Here is a 16265-nt window from a genome sequence, read left to right as displayed (position 1 = left end):
GCGACTATAAAGTGCAGGAGGCATTATGTTTCACAAACACAGCTCTTGTTTTCAGAATGTACGTGTTCCAATGATTGCCTAAAATTAACAATTTTTTGCGTTTTTGTTTGTTTTTATAGTTTTTTTAATTTTTTACTGTCTTGTTTGTTTTTCAGTGGTTCAAAGTTCTAGTGTCATGTTGATTGATTTCAGTTATGGAAAGTTCTTGTAATTTTTTTTATGCCCCCGAAGGAGGGTATATAGTGATCAGACTGTCCGTCTGTCTTTCCGTCACACCGTTGCGTTAAGGTTTTCTGCGTTTAGGTTTCGAAAATGCTCATAACTTCTATGTCCCTTCAGATAGCAACTTGATATTTGGCATGCATGTGTATCTCACGGAGCTGCACATTTTGAGCGGTGAAAGGTCAAGGTCATCCTTCAAGGTCAAAAAAACAAATCCAAGGGAAGTAATAAGTTTCAAAGGGAGATATTTATCTGTACCTGCCAAATGATTAAAAAAAACAATGAATAAATCAAAGCGGCACAATAGAGGGCATTGTGTTTCTGACAAACACATCTCTTGTTTTTTCAGTAGTTGAAAGTCAAATTTTTTTGGATTATTTTCAGTTGTTGAGGAAGATGATCTCATGATAGTAGAAGATGACCCTGTAGAGACGGGGACCCAGAAACGCAAACTGGAGGACCAGGATGATGAGACGGGCCCTCCATCAGCCAAGAAAAAGAGACTCTCCGCTGACAAACATGCAAGCACTGATGATGACGTTGCCATGGTTTCATGAAAGGACTTGTGTTGGAGTTTGCAGTTGGAGAAACGTTTTGGAACACAATATTCTGTTAATACTAGTAATAGAATGCTGTTTAATAGGACATTTAAGATTTACATGTATTGATTACTTGGGCCTAAAGTGACAAAACAGTTATATATTTAATTCAAGTTGAATTAATTATTGAATGTAAGTGCTGTAGTTCTGACAGTCATCAAAGAAAAATGTTCTTGAACAAGCTTTTTTAAAACATTTTCCATTGAGCTGGATAGAATGTCCGACAGTAAGGGTGGAATATGTCATTGGTCAGATTGTGGAAACATATTGAGATGATTGTCAGGGGTCTGATGGTCAGATTGTGGAAACATATTGAGATGATTGTCAGGGGTCTGATGACAGACTCTGATTGAGATGATTTCATCCTTTATCTTACATTCATGCTTTAATTCAGCTTCAAATTTTGTGTTCACAGAACATAGTTATAAGAATTTGTTAGTTGTCAACTACGGTATTATAGTGTATAAGCAATTTTGCATTTTATTTTTCAAGAAAGTTGAAGAATCTTAAAGGTTTTATTTTCCAATAAAAATTGCAGTTTTTAATAATAGTGTATGTTGAATCTGAAAATATACCTGTTTTATTAAACTGAATCATATTGTGATTTCTTTACTTTAATCCGTTTTTTTTTTTGAAAATTGTTTGTCTCACTAAATAGTTCTTAAAAAAGGAAAAAAACAACACTTGTTTGACCAGCTTGTCCGAATGATTTTTGTACCAGGTAGTACAGTTTATGATGTAGTTTCAAATGGAGGATGAATATTTGTTTAAATGTGTAGTTATCAGTTAAGTGCTTGTGTACAGTTATTGATTGTATGGCCAATAAATGTTCGGTAATTGCTCTTGTTTTTTTTATTGACATTTGATTGCCATTCATGAAAACACAGTTAAAATAGGTCTTTTTATATCAAGAGTTTCTGTACTCATATAATTGCTTAAATGACTTGGCTCTAACTTAAACAGTTGAATGACTTATCATGTGTAGCTTATAATGAGGGAAGAATTGTCGGCAATTTGTTTGGTTGTTTTTGTGTGAAAGCAAGTTCTCTTTACTGACTGGGGATTTGTGTTCATCTTTAAATGTGTCGTGGAAGTATCAGTCACTGTGTTCCTCAAAATATGATCAAGTCCCATGTTTACATTCATATGGTATTTACTAACTTAGCAAAATACATTAAGATTTATTATCAATATTCATGTACAAGGGCTTAACATAACAAGTCCCAGAACATTACCATTAGCAACAGTTAACGTTATTGTATAAGCATTAACACTTATACATATATTTTAAACATATATTAAAATAATTTGCATCCAATTTGTTATTCATATCCATCATTTTAAGTGAGAGTTAAACATTCAACAACTCCCAAACTTTCAGCCCTGCTGTGAATAAGAGATGCTTTTCATATTTCATGTCCCTGTGACATTGACCTTTGATCACAAAAGTGATTAGGGTCTTCCCTCCAAAAAAGCATAGTAATTTATATAATCTCAATTTGGATGATTGTTGGTTTAAGAGTCTGTAGATATTACCAAGAGAAAAGTTTATTTTAAGTCCATGGTCCTTGACTTTTATTTTTTTTACCTCATTATTAATAGGCTTATTCATTCCCTCTCAAGTACCCAGCATATCCATTAAGGGAATCTAAGTTAAACAACATTCTCTACATATCTTGCATTCCCATTACATGCCCCTGTGACTTTGAGCTGGTGACCCTACTACCACTTTTACTTTTCTCCAAAACAACCAGCATAACAATTTAGATTGAAGATCAAAGCATTTTCTGGATATGGTGTGCGCACACATTTGTTGTTACGAGCCTCTGTGACCTAGACCTTTGACCTCAAAATCAATAGGAGTCTTCCTTTCCTCCCAAGTAACCAACAAAACCACTTTGCAGGATTGTAGGATAAAGTGTTCTCTTGATACTGTGGGGGAGTTAAATTGAGTTGTGTTCTGAGAAAACTGGGCATAACGCATGTGTGTAAAGTGTCGTCCCAGATAAGCCTGTGCAGTACGTGCAGGTACTCGATTGTCTACAGACTCACCATCTGGCATAGTGAGCAACCGACAAACTTGCAGGTGCAAAGTAGTTTAGTTGAACGTGGCTATTTTCAAGTCAATTTAAGTTGTTTGAACCATCAAAAATAGTTTAAAATTAGAAAATTGGAAAATGCAATGTTGTAGATTTTTCTTTTATAGTAAAATGTACTCCTTGTTGAATACACTGTGTACATATACTGTACATGTTCGACATATATTGCATTGATATAAGAGGGGAGAAATGCAGCTATCTCATAATGTGTATAATATTAAACATGTTAAGAAATCCAATATACATAAGAATTTCGAAATGCACAATAACTGAACTAATGCAGATTACCCATGCCTTAATCAGCACTAACTTGGTAAGCTGCAAAACGTTATAGGGTGCAAAAACATTCTGTGGCAACGACTGCCTAGACATCACATTATTCGCTCTTTCTCTTCTAAGAGAATGGACTTTTTTCACAAATTTGAAAAAATAAGAAGTTTGCAACTCAAATTTTCATATTTTGTATGTCCTCCAGTCTATACTAGGGGACATATTGTTTTTGCCCTGTCTGTTGGTTTGCGTCAAACTTTAACATTTGCCATAACAATATTGAAGATAACAACTTCATAGTTGGAATGCATGTGTATGTCATGGAGCTGCACATTCTGAGTGGTGAAACGTCAAGGTCATCCTTTAAGGTAAAAGGTCAAATATATAGGTCAAAATTGCTCATTTAATGTACACTTGCAATATTAGAGATAGCAACTTGATAGTTGGCATGCATTTAATGTACACTTACTTGAAGATAGCAACTTGATATTTGGCATGCATGTGTATCTCATGGAGCTGCACATTTTGAGTGGTGAAAGGTCATCTTTCAAGGTCAAATATATGGGGGGGGGGACATAGTGTTTCACAAACACATTTTGTTTCAAAGTTTGCGACTAATAATTTCACAGTTTTGAACAGTTTGCGACTAGTTTTTTTTCACAAAATGAGGATGCCAAGGCTGCTTCACATAGATAGGAAAAAAGCCATGTCATATTTAAAAAAACAACAGATTTGGTGCAAATTTTGAAGTAAAAAGTAATGATTATGTGTGACAAACATTGTTGGGACCAAAATTTGTGTTTTAAATTTGAAAAATACAAAAATGGAACAAACCTTTTTAATTTTGTAGAATAAAGAAGGAAAAAAACTGTTAGAGAAAAATACCTTGAAAAAGCAATTCATTCGCATAAATGATGTTCAAAATAGTGGTGTTCACCTGTATTATCTTGAATTATTCAGATTATCTTTTCAAATATATTTGTTTAAATAGTTGCATAAAGGCTTTTTATTTAGGCTCATCAAAATATTTATTTTTGTAAACGTATAACATTCTCCTGAGGACATTTTAAGTGGACGCGGATAAATCAGTAGTAGTAGTATTTATTCATAATAAATAAAATGTTCAGGAAATACTACAATGCTGCAGCCTACACTACTGTCTATAAAGATCTTCAATATAAAATGTTCATAGAATTTTTTCACAGAATTCCTGCAGGTCATCAAATGTTGTCTGTGTCTCAATGTTTGTTGTACAGAATCCTGCGTCGCCAAAATCCACCTGGGTTTGCATCTCGGAGGAACCAAACACTGCAATACTGGCAGATCTAACCTTATTTAAATCTACAGAATGCTCATGTGGTTTATTTAAATGATCAGAAGCTTGGTGATTATGCTGCACCCTGCTAGCTGACACAGTTTTATGTTTGATACTACTTCCTTGTTCTATAATGTTAACCATGCTTTTGTTTGTGGTATCATCCTCAGGGGACAAGTTGCAAATCTGTAACAGGAGATTATCCCCATTTGCAGCATTTTCATCACAAACAGTTGTATCCTCTTGAAAGGTAAAACCCTTAGTGTTGCCTTCAAATGGTCCAATGTCAAGCTTTTGTGCTGACAAAGTTTCTCTGGTAGTGCCTTGCTTATGGCCTACGCCTGAGCCACAATCAAACTCATAAGGTAACTCAAAATCACTCGTACCAATGCCCATATTGTGTGTGGTTGCTGTATCAAGTTCTGACATTCCAAAACCATCCTCCAGAGAGCTGAAAATGTCATCACTAGTGTCGAAATCACTCGTTCCTACAGCCATACTATGTGTTGAAAATGCTGACAGATTACAAGTGCCATCTAACAGACCCAAGTTTATAAGATCACTATCACTCAGAGTCTGGGTTTCCATATTTGACATTACTAAATCAAGGAAATCCATGTCCTCGATACCAGTGGTTTGAGTGTTGGAATCGATAGGTTCTAAATCGCGAAATATGTTGAAATCCATGCCAGTTTGTGTGTCCATGTCAGCCATATTGGTTTCCACACTAAGAATGCCCCTATTTGATGGGCTCACTGTTGTTGACGAGTCTTTGTAGTTTGAAATGCCAATACTGTGACTAAAGGATAAAGACTCTTTGAAAGTAGGGCCTTGAGGATTTTGATCAAATAGCAAGCCTTCAGACTGCAGTAGGAGGTCAAAATCCGAGGCAGACATTGTTTGAGCATCCATGTCCGAAGTGGGGTTTATCTTCTGCAGTGTAGAACTTAACAACAGGACGTTATCAGCATAGGTCTGGGTTGAAAGTGACGTGCCTGAAACTTTTTCTGGGTTTGATGCAAATTCCACAGCTTGTTTTGTCAAGGCTTTTTTACAAGAAATTGTTGGTGCACGGAATTCAACACATGAGTTAAGATCTTCTGTGTAAATAGCCACTATGTTATTATCTCTACTTGACTCTTTTACTATCCCCTTCATTTCCAAGTCAGTCAGAATCACATTGAAATCATTTGTCATTTCATTTACAACACCTGAAGAGTTCCTATTCAGGTGGTCTTCAAGGAATGACTGCATGGTCTGTGTTGATATAGACATTGGTCTTTCCGTCATGGTCTCTTGTTCCGCCATGTTCTGTGACATTATTTCTGACAGAATATTTTTCTGCTGCACTTGGCTACTAGAATCAACAAGTTGTGGTCTAAACCCAGAAATAAAAGTCTGAATTTGGCTGGATTTCATTTTCCTGTGTGCCTTTCTTGGAGTCACCTGGGAAGCGACGGTCTTTTTCTGAATCTTAATATCAGCTGTTTTCATAGCTGCCTGAAGAATGAAGTCGCCTGGAGTCTGGGTGCTGTTCACAGTGTGAGCTCCCTTTTTCTTAGTCAGGCTCACTGAAGTCTGCATTCCTGTAGAAGATTTCATTTTCTTCCTGCGAGGTGACCCAGGGTTGTAATAACTACCCGGACTCTTCCTTTGCTGAGTTCTTCTACTAGGTGATCTACTTCCACTCGCACTTCCTGGGCTCAGCTGATATCCAGTCTTGACCTCAAGTGGACCCGGGCTAAGCCTCCCTTGAACTGTATGTGTAGCTGGTATGCTTGTGCTCAAAGACAGTGCATCAACCCCATAAATATCCGTTTGAATCACAACATCATTTCTATGTGCTACATTTTCCACAAAGATGTTCTGTACACTTCTAGTTGGTTCCGATACCTGGACCTTTGGGCTTATAGTTTTATATTTTCCAACAGCCACAGACTGGTTGCAGTTCTGACTCAGACTTGTGGATGATAAGACTGGTTCATGAACCTCTTGAGCTCCAGGCAACATGGCAGTGGTTATCAGTAGGATGGGTGTTATGGTCACCACTGGCGGGCTTGATTTGTCAGACTTCTGCCGCTGTGGTCTGGAAAGATTCAAAGAATATTACTTTCTAATATTGGTTTGGTAACAAAAGGAACAAGGACTGTGTGTAGTACATTTGAATCAAGCCATGGGTTAACCACACATAATGGTGCAAAGTCTAGTCCAAGATTAACTTATGCAGTCTCCACAGGCTAATCAGCGACGACACTTTCTGCTTTTATGATGCTTTCCATTAAAAGGAAGTCTCTTCTAAATAAAAATCTAGTCTATGCTGAAAGTGACATATGTAATAGGCCTGTGCAGATTCCACAGGATTATCTGGCACTGTATTGACATGAATAAGTCTGGTTTTCCCAGAGGTCAGCTCCTATTCATCAGGATTCTTTCCTATAAGGCCCTTAACCCTAAAAGTAACAAATTTTAAACAATAATAGAAAAAAACTCAATGTTTTTGCAGTGAGATTCGGCTCGTAATTTAAGTTGGCAAAGGCATTATTATTTTTACAAAGATATCATGAAGTTAAATGTTGATTGGATCAAGACAATATTTAACTTGGAGAATGAGAACATTTTGTTTTATATTTCAAGGTCCAAAACTCGGCCTTCTTTCAATGAAATTGAGCCGAGTATGGAACTTTGCCTTGATATTATACCCAAAATATCTTCAAGAATTTTCACTAAGATTGAAAAAAAATTCAGACATTGCTAGACTGCTTAGACTGATAATTCATGGGCAATAACTCGATAATGGGCTATTTGCTGGTAACTAAATTTTGATGAAAACTGTTTGAGAATTGGCGTTCAAGAAAAAGTGCTCAGACTTTCAAAGGCTAAAACCACTGAATGAAACAAGGGCTGTTTGTAAAACATGCATGCCCCCCATATGGGCTGTCAGTTGTAGTGGCAGCCATTGTATGAATACGTTTTTTGTCACTGTGAACTTGACCTTTGACCTAGTGACCTGAAAATCAATAGGGGTCATCTGCAAGTCATGATAAATGTACCTATGAAGTTTCATGATCCTAGGCCTAAGTATTCTTGAGTTATCTAGCGGAAACCATTTTACTGCTTTGAGTCACTGTGACCTTTGACCTAGTGACCTGAAAATCAATAGGGGTCATCTGCCAGTCATGATCAATGTACCTATGAAGTTTCATGATCCTAGGCAGGGTTTTTTTTGGCCTGATTTAATAGCCAAAATTCAGCTATATTCCCAATTGCAAAAAGTATACTTTTTTCTTAACCAAATTTTCAATTTTCTAAGTATAAACAGGGCACATAATTCTGTCAAAATGCACGCCAGAATTTTCTAACTTTGCCTGCACAGTCCCCTCATGATAGCAAGTAAGTGTACCAAGTTTGAATGCAATAGCTTTGATTCTTTATGAGAAAAGTGGACCTAAAAACACAAAACTTAACCGGATACAGATGCCAAGGTGATGACAATAGCTTATAACTTTTTTCAAATGACCTTGACCTTTGACCTAGTGACCTGAAAATCTATAGGGGTCATCTGCGAGTCATGATCAATGTACCTATGAAGTTTCATGATCCTAGGCATAAGCATTCTTGAGTTATCATCAGGAAACCATTTTACTATTTCAGGTCACCGTGACCTTGACCTTTGACCTAGTGATCTGAAAATCAATAGGGGTCATCTGCGAGTCATAATCAATCAATGTACCTATGAAGTTTCATGATCCTAGGCATAAGCGTTCTTGATTTATCATCTGGAAACCATTTTACTATTCGGGTCACAGTGACCTTGACCTTTGACCTAGTGAGCTGAAAATCAATAGGGTTCATCTGCGAGTCATGATCAATGTACCTAACTTCATGATCCTAAGCATAAGCATTCTTGAGTTATCATCCGGAAACCATTTTACTATTACGGGTCACCGTGACCTTGACCTGTGACCAAGTGACCTCAAAATCAATTGGGGTCATTTGTGAGTCAAGATCAATGTACCTACGAAGTTTCATGATCCTAGGCCTAAGCGTTTTTGAGTTATCATCCAGGAACCATCGGGTGGAAGGACGGACCGACGGACCGACATGTGCAAAACAATATACCCCCTCTTCTTCGAAGGGGGGCATAATGAGTAAAGCTATTAATAATTCCATCATGCCATCTTTTTGTGGGGACATAATTAGGATAATTAACATCTGTAGTTAAATAGACCTTTTATATAAGCCTGTGCAGATTCCACAGGATTATCTGGCACTGTATTAACATGAATAAGTCTGGTTTTCCCAGAGGTCAGCTCCTATTTATCAGGATTCTTTCCTATAAGGCCCTCAACCCTAAAAGTAACAAATTTTAAACAATAACAGAACAAAACTCAATGTTTTTGCAGTGAGATTCGGCTCGTAATTTAAGTTGGCAAAGGCATTATTATTTTTACAAAGATATCATGAAGTTAAATGTTGATTGGATCAAGACAATATTTAACTTGGAGAATGAGAACATTTTGTTTTATATTTCAAGGTCCAAAACTCGGCCTTCTTTCAATGAAATTGAGCCGAGTATGGAACTTTGCCTTGATATTATACCCAAAATATCTTCAAGAATTTTCACTAAGATTGAAAAAAAATTCAGACATTGCTAGACTGCTTAGACTGATAATTCATGGGCAATAACTCGATAATGGGCTATTTGCTGGTAACTAAATTTTGATGAAAACTGTTTGAGAATTGGCGTTCAAGAAAAAGTGCTCAGACTTTCAAAGGCTAAAACCACTGAATGAAACAGGGGCTGTTTGTAAAACATGCATGCCCCCCATATGGGCTGTCAGTTGTAGTGGCAGCCATTGTATGAATACGTTTTTTGTCACTGTGAACTTGACCTTTGACCTAGTGACCTGAACATCAATAGGGGTCATCTGCAAGTCATGATAAATGTACCTATGAAGTTTCATGATCCTAGGCCTAAGTATTCTTGAGTTATCTAGCGGAAACCATTTTACTGCTTCGAGTCACTGTGACCTTTGACCTAGTGACCTGAAAATCAATAGGGGTCATCTGCCAGTCATGATCAATGTACCTATGAAGTTTCATGATCCTAGGCAGGGTTTTTTTTGGCCTGATTTTATAGCCGAAATTCGGCTATATTCCCAATCGCAAAAAGTATACTTTTTTCTTAACCAAATTTTCAATTTTCTAAGTATAAACAGGGCACATAATTCTGTCAAAATGCACGCCAGAATTTTCTAACTTTGCCTGCACAGTCCCCTCATGATAGCAAGTAAGTGTACCAAGTTTGAATGCAATAGCTTTGATTCTTTATGAGAAAATAGGACCTTAAAACACAAAACTTAACTGGATACCGATGCCAAGGTGATGACAATAGCTCATAACTTTTTTCAAATGACCTTGACCTAGTGACCTGAAAATCTATAGGGGTCATCTGCGAGTCATGATCAATGTACTTATGAAGTTTCATGATCCTAGGCATAAGCGTTCTTGAGTTATCATCAGGAAACCATTTTACTATTTCGGGTCACCGTGACCTTGACCTTTGACCTAGTGATCTGAAAATCAATAGGGGTCATCTGCGAGTCATAATCAATCAATGTACCTATGAAGTTTCATGATCCTAGGCATAAGCGTTCTTGATTTATCATCTGAAAACCATTTTACTATTCGGGTCACAGTGACCTTGACCTTTGACCTAGTGAGCTGAAAATCAATAGGGTACATCTGCGAGTCATGATCAATGTACCTAACTTCATGATCCTAAGCATAAGCGTTCTTGAGTTATCATCCGGAAACCATTTTACTATTTCGGGTCACCGTGACCTTGACCTGTGACCAAGTGACCTCAAAATCAATTGGGGTCATCTGCGAGTCATGATCAATGTACCTACGAAGTTTCATGATCCTAGGCCTAAGCGTTCTTGAGTTATCATCCAGGAACCATCGGGTGGAAGGACGGACCGACGGACTGACATGTGCAAAACAATATACCCCCTCTTCTTCGAAGGGGGGCATAATGAGTAAAGCTATTAATAATTCCATCATGCCATCTTTTTGTGGGGACATAATTAGGATAATTAACATCTGTAGTTAAATAGACCTTTATTCTGGTATTTTACTAATTCAGTTCAAAACAAATATTTAACATTTGCCTGGCTCTGGCTGGGTTAAATCTTCTTATGCTATCCATTTTCACCATTTCAATACACTGTTTTCGTTTTGCCACTTTAAACAAATATGAACCATTTTAAAACCATTCTTAAATCAAAGTCTTCAATGTGATATATTGCATTTACTCTTTGTTCCATTATTAAAAATCAATATAAAATTATAACACAAGCCCTTACTTTAATGTCAAGTTTTAAACCACAAATTCAAGATTAAAAATCAATTTTCAGTGCTCAACCTACGTAAAAAAACAAAGGAGAAACTGACTTCTCCCTCAGCTTAAATTAGGGAGAAGTGAGGCAATTTAAAGAAGTGGTTTCTGTTCAGCTATTGATAAACTCTTCACTCGAGGAAATATAAACAAACACACAAGTGTTAATGTTGTGTTATTGATGCATTTAACCGAGTTTAATTAATATATTTAACCCTTTACCTGCTATGTACATGTATGTAATAACTTGTAAGTCATTACTGCTGAATTAATTTAAATAATATAGGCTGAAATGTGTGGTCAATTTTAACTGGCTGCATTTCAAGACATTATAAGACATATGCAAATAAAATCTTAATTTTTCTTATTTGTCATTTGATTACAGATTATGATGGTACTTTTAAAATTTTGATTTTTTTACCTGTAACTATTAACTTATAAAAAGTGTGATAACTGGAAACCAGTAATGGTCAGTAACGCTTTTACTTCTTAGTAAATTGTAAGCGATTTAACATTGAATAAAAAAAAATTGTTACAAATATTTGTTTTTATTAAAAATAAACAAACATCTAAAATCTCATTTAACAGCAGTGATTCAAATTCTGACCTGTAAACAGCCCCACATTTATTTCCAATGCCAGGAAAATCTTTATTTTGCAGAAAAACTCTTCCCATTTTCTAACTTTTTGAGTGTTGTTTAGTGGGACATTTAACTTTACAGAAGCAAAGTTAAATACACTGTAGCACATGGCAATTAATCAAGGCATCATCTATTACTAATTTCAAGAAGTCTCATGGCTGACCTGACTGTCCATTAAAATTTTCAATTTTGAATGACCTGTATATGGGGTAACTATAGACTCCTCAATTGACCAGCCATATTATATTGATTTTAATTGCCACTTGTTTTCGCAAATCATGCAATTTGATCGCCACCTTTCTCAAACTTTCGCATTTCGAGACAATTTCGAATGGCAGCAGGTGCCATGCATTTGGAACTTTGAAATTTTCCATACACTTATTGATTACAACATAATTATAATTAAACCCTTTAGATCTGATATTATTCGTTATCTTGAAAATTGTACTTTTAGTTTCAATTGTAGCTTTTCAGAAAGAGGCAATGCTGCATAAATCGACAAACTGATTTGTTTTTCCACACCTTTTCTTTGGGCCCTCCTCTTTCTTTTGTCTCTGGTATTCGGCAGGATACTCATGTTCTCCCCGCTTACAGTGCATAAGTAGAGCCTCCTTTGTAGTGTATTTCACTGGGCAGGAACCACAACTGTACATAACACCACACACTGACAGGTGGCGGTTAAGATCGTACTCGCATGAAAACTTTGATGAGCATTTCGAACACGCAAACTTTCGCTCTGCATGTACTCTCTTGAAGTGCTGAAAGGACAATAAAAAACATAATTGAAATGAATATTAAATCAAAATAGCCAATTTAGCATTTTCTTTCTTTATGTCATACAAAACCAAAATACTTTGTTAAATTGTACAAACATGCTGACATCCAGAAAAAACATAGTCAAAGCTGCAATATTGTTTGAGAAGTATTCAGAATTTTTAGACATGGTAAGGTCTATTCCACTGCTGGTATGTAATTGGGTCTACAGATATTCAAATAGTATTTAGATGCATATTTGAGTGTTTTGTTTGTTTTAGTTGGATGTTTTACCATTTTTAACAGTATTCATTAAGTTTACAAATTAATACTTTTCCTGGGTTAGCGGGTCGTTTTGACCTGGGGTTGTATTGACTGTAAGCTGAGATTTAATACTTGCACATACATGTGTTGTTATGTTAATAATGGGCAACTTTCCTACTTTAATGAGCAATAGCGGAAAAAAGCCTTAGCAAGATTTGCATGACCAAAGATCAAAACTGTGATCCTCTGATTTGTAGCCAAGCCCTCTACCAACTGAGCTAACTATCCGAATACAGAGCAGGTCTCTCAGAAATCCCGGTCTAAAGCATGCGTGTAAAGTATCAACCCAGATTAGACTGTCCACTAGACCTGATGTTTGATTTTAGACTTCCTTCAAATGAACGATTCAATAAAAAAAAGTGTGTCCCAGATTAGCCTCAGCGTTAGCTTATACATGTATTAGCCTACTTTATGCCTTAAGCCCAGTTTTCCCATTGACCAGCTTAGATATTCTTTGGTAGAGATTAATAGCATTTTAACCATCATATTTTCTCCTACAAATAGCCAGGAAAATAGCTGTTTGATAAAAAAAAAACACCATGGAAATAGCTTAAAGTTGTGTCATTTATGAAACTTGTCAATATCAAAGCTAATGAACAGTTTCATTTAGAAAACCTCCCATAAAAGTTTGAAATAATGTCATAATGTCCTTTTTTATAACTATGTAAGATGGGCAGCACATTGTCAAGTATTATAAGATTTTTTTTCCAAACATTACGTACCAAGGTTATGATAAGTTGTTTGATTAAAGCAGAACTTGCTTACTAAAGTAAATATTTTGCATTTAATGGCACACATATAACAAAATACCTGTCGAACTAGCTGCAAGGTGGCCCAGTATTTCTTGGCTCCCTTGTTGTACATACATGGCTCCACTGGACAGTGGTAGCGAACACTGGGACCTGTCCCTTTACATCCTTGATATATGCTTGCATCTCTGTCATTCTGGAAGAATATTCATTCATAGCAGAGTAACTATTGCACTGTAGAGAATATGTATCTACATGCAACTGGCTGTAAGCACTTAATTAAGACTTCTGAGCTTAAATATAAAAAAAACATGGTCATTTTTTATGGCACTTAGTACATTATTTTACTGACAAAATATCAATTAAGTCTTTTAATGAATGAATAATGAATTTAATGGTTTTTGTTTGTAACCCACCTAGCTAAAGAAACTTCAGCGTACAGTTTATATAGTAAACTGTATTGACATACCTGTACGCTAAAGCCAACCCCATATCGAAAGTCAACCAGAGCCGTAACATATTTATGTCACACTATAAATCAAAGAAAGCTTATTTTCTTGGATACATTTCTGCGTATATTGGTGAATGGATATAAATTACTGCATCGGGGAATATTTTAAGGTTCAAATGTTTCAAATGCATCTTACAATAGATGAAAATCACTCTCATCGGTCTGAATGTCACAATTTTGACGCCATTGTCGCTTTGTCACGTGACGAGTTTTCATTTGGATACGTTCGGATCGACCTTGACATGTTTTGCTGAAATTGTAAACATAACTTTCGTTTTCTGAAATCTATTATTTGAGATTAACAACTTACTTCTGGTGGATTATAAGACTGATTTCAGTGTGAATCAGGTAGTTTTAAATACTATTTACCTTGAGTTTGTATTTACACTACAGTTTGTTTACAAAACAAGCCAGAATAATCTAAAATACCGGGAAATGTCATTCTGAATTTGAAAACACTTGAGCACATGGTATGTTACTAAAAATAGAAATAACATCATATGACCATGAAATCTCGGGAGATTCGCATTTTAAGATAGTCTGTCACATCGCTGTTTTCTCGATATGTAAGAGCAGAATAGATAAATTTTAAATGTTTAATATAGTATTCTGTGAAAGAATATATCGGTTAAATGTGAAAAATGTCAATCTTTCCATCAAGTGGTTGATTTGGGCCAATAACTGCATTTAAAAGCAGTTTTGGATCGGTCTTTGTTAACTGTCAACTTTTCCGGAACTTCTGGTTGACTTTCCTAATGGGGTTGGTCCATAACTATAAAGTCGCGCCTGTCAAAAATCATAAAAAGCAACATCTAAAGTTATTGTAGCCAGAACTATAACCCACCAACCTTAATTTCTCCATGAGATTTTATAAGATGCATATGCAAATTTCCCTTATTACTAAAGGTCTTCGAGCACCCTTCGAACGAGCATTTAACATCTTTTGGCACCTCGAGTAACTGACTAACTGTAGGAACAACAGAAATAAAGTCTTCCGTCATGGCTTTCTGACATTTCTGCCTCCTCAATATCATACAAAAAGCTTATTAGCTAAACGTTTACCGATTAAGATCCAAATACCACCGCATTGTTCTATTAGGCTAAACCACACTAATATTTTACCAATATGTTTAAAACGCGTTGACACAAGCGTAACTCAGAGACGTAGATAATCTACGTCTCAGCGTAACTCAATTAATCTTTATATCATCTTGTATGTATTGTCTGATAGTGTATAAGCAAATAGACAAGTGCCTTCAAAAATTTATATTCTGATCATGTTTCAAGAGTTTTAGAATTCCAATTTATTTAAATAAGTATGTTTACCCTATAGTATTTGTAGCACAACTAGAAAATTCCCCGGTCAAAATGTAACCCGACATTCCGATTCTTAAGCAAACGCTCTACTGCGCCAATAAAGACGCTGTTTCATTGAACACGACCGTACAAGTTATCCTTATATACTTTAGTACCTTACTCTGCTACATGCACTTCTTCAATTTTTTTCTTCAAAACGAATAACATTTAGGGAGCGTTTCATGCACTATGCAGAGAAGAACGTCACGAAATTTTGAGCATTAATTGAGCCGCGTTCTGAGAAAACTGGGCTTAATGCATGTGCGAAAAATGTCGTCCCAGATTAGCCTGTGCAATCCGCATAGGCTTATCAGGGACGACACTTTCCGCATAAACTTGATTTTCGGTAAGGAGGGACTTCATTGAAACTAAAAGTACCATAAGAGCGGAAAGTGTCGTCCCTGATTAGCCTGTGCGGACTGCACAGGCTCACCTGGGACGACACTTTACGCAGTTGCATTAAGCCCAGTTTTCTCAGAACACGACTCAATTAATTAAGTAGTGTTGATCCGAATTAGGAGGAGTGTTACTTTAAAATGGACCTGCAGCTGCTACTATAATACACGATCAAAACAACAACAAAAGCAAGATGTAAGTTATTTTTTAACAGTTTAATTTTTGCTTTTCTAATTCATAGTCGTGTGTTGTTTACTCACGAGAAAAAGCTATTGAAATCATGGAAACCCAATTTAATAGAATCCCAAACATACAAGGTGTATGTTTTTGTCCCTAACATGTTATCTCTCGCAGAACTATTATCAACGACAAATAGTCATCTGTATTTACCAATAGCGGAAAAATGAACACGTGTGCAGAAATCCCTGACCACAATGAATCCTTAAGGTCATGTTAACCACAACTATGCTTGAAAAATAATCGTTAAGCGTTTTACATTTAAAATCGCACTGCTACACCGAAGGCCTCAGTTATTCCGTTTTAAATGGGTATATGTCGTGTTGACAGGCATTACACTTTTTGAGAACTTTTGACTTTTGATGTTAAATATTTTAAGCTTTTTAATTAAAGG

General features: G+C 36.1%; 2 protein-coding genes across 4 annotated transcripts in view; one reads left to right on the top strand and one right to left on the bottom strand.

Moving 5' to 3' along the window:
* LOC127845259 (SUMO-activating enzyme subunit 2-like) overlaps positions 1 to 1661 on the top strand; it is a 39615-nt gene extending 37954 nt beyond the window's left edge. For both annotated transcript variants that reach the window (XM_052376083.1, XM_052376081.1), the window contains exon 17: positions 607 to 1661. In XM_052376083.1, coding sequence (XP_052232043.1) covers positions 607 to 779 — 173 coding nt within the window. In that variant the 3' untranslated portion in view covers positions 780 to 1661. The remainder of the gene's footprint in view (positions 1 to 606) is intronic.
* Positions 1662 to 4275: 2614 nt separating this feature from the next.
* On the bottom strand, positions 4276 to 14943 carry LOC127844810 (ATM interactor-like). 2 transcript variants are annotated; one of them, XM_052375321.1, is made up of 5 exons: positions 14731 to 14943; positions 14019 to 14132; positions 13433 to 13567; positions 12068 to 12303; positions 4276 to 6591 (listed from the first exon to the last, which is right to left on the bottom strand). In XM_052375321.1, the coding sequence occupies exons 3-5, from the start codon at positions 13484 to 13486 to the stop codon at positions 4377 to 4379; spliced, it is 2505 nt and encodes an 834-aa protein (XP_052231281.1). In that variant the 5' UTR covers positions 13487 to 13567; positions 14019 to 14132; positions 14731 to 14943; the 3' UTR covers positions 4276 to 4376. The 2 variants fall into 2 exon arrangements, with proteins under 2 accessions (XP_052231281.1, XP_052231280.1); XM_052375320.1 differs by lacking the exon at positions 14019 to 14132.
* Positions 14944 to 16265: the final 1322 nt, after the last annotated feature.

The sequence above is a fragment of the Dreissena polymorpha genome, chromosome 9 (assembly GCF_020536995.1).
Source record: "Dreissena polymorpha isolate Duluth1 chromosome 9, UMN_Dpol_1.0, whole genome shotgun sequence".
In the NCBI taxonomy this organism is placed as follows: Eukaryota; Metazoa; Mollusca; class Bivalvia; order Myida; family Dreissenidae; genus Dreissena; species Dreissena polymorpha.
This window is presented reverse-complemented; position numbering and strand designations above follow the sequence as displayed.

What these genes read in the sequence shown, in the direction of transcription:
- LOC127844810 (XM_052375320.1), bottom strand. Translation starts at nt 14,916, where the DNA reads ATGATATTGAGGAGGCAGAAATGTCAGAAAGCCATGACGGAAGACTTT. An exon ending in CCTTGCAGCTAGTTCGACAG is followed by an intron (nt 12,304 to 13,432) that starts GTATTTTGTTAT and finishes TTGTCCTTTCAG; the next exon opens with CACTTCAAGAGAGTACATGC. An exon ending in GAGGAGGGCCCAAAGAAAAG is followed by an intron (nt 6,592 to 12,067) that starts GTGTGGAAAAAC and finishes GAATCTTTCCAG; the next exon opens with ACCACAGCGGCAGAAGTCTG.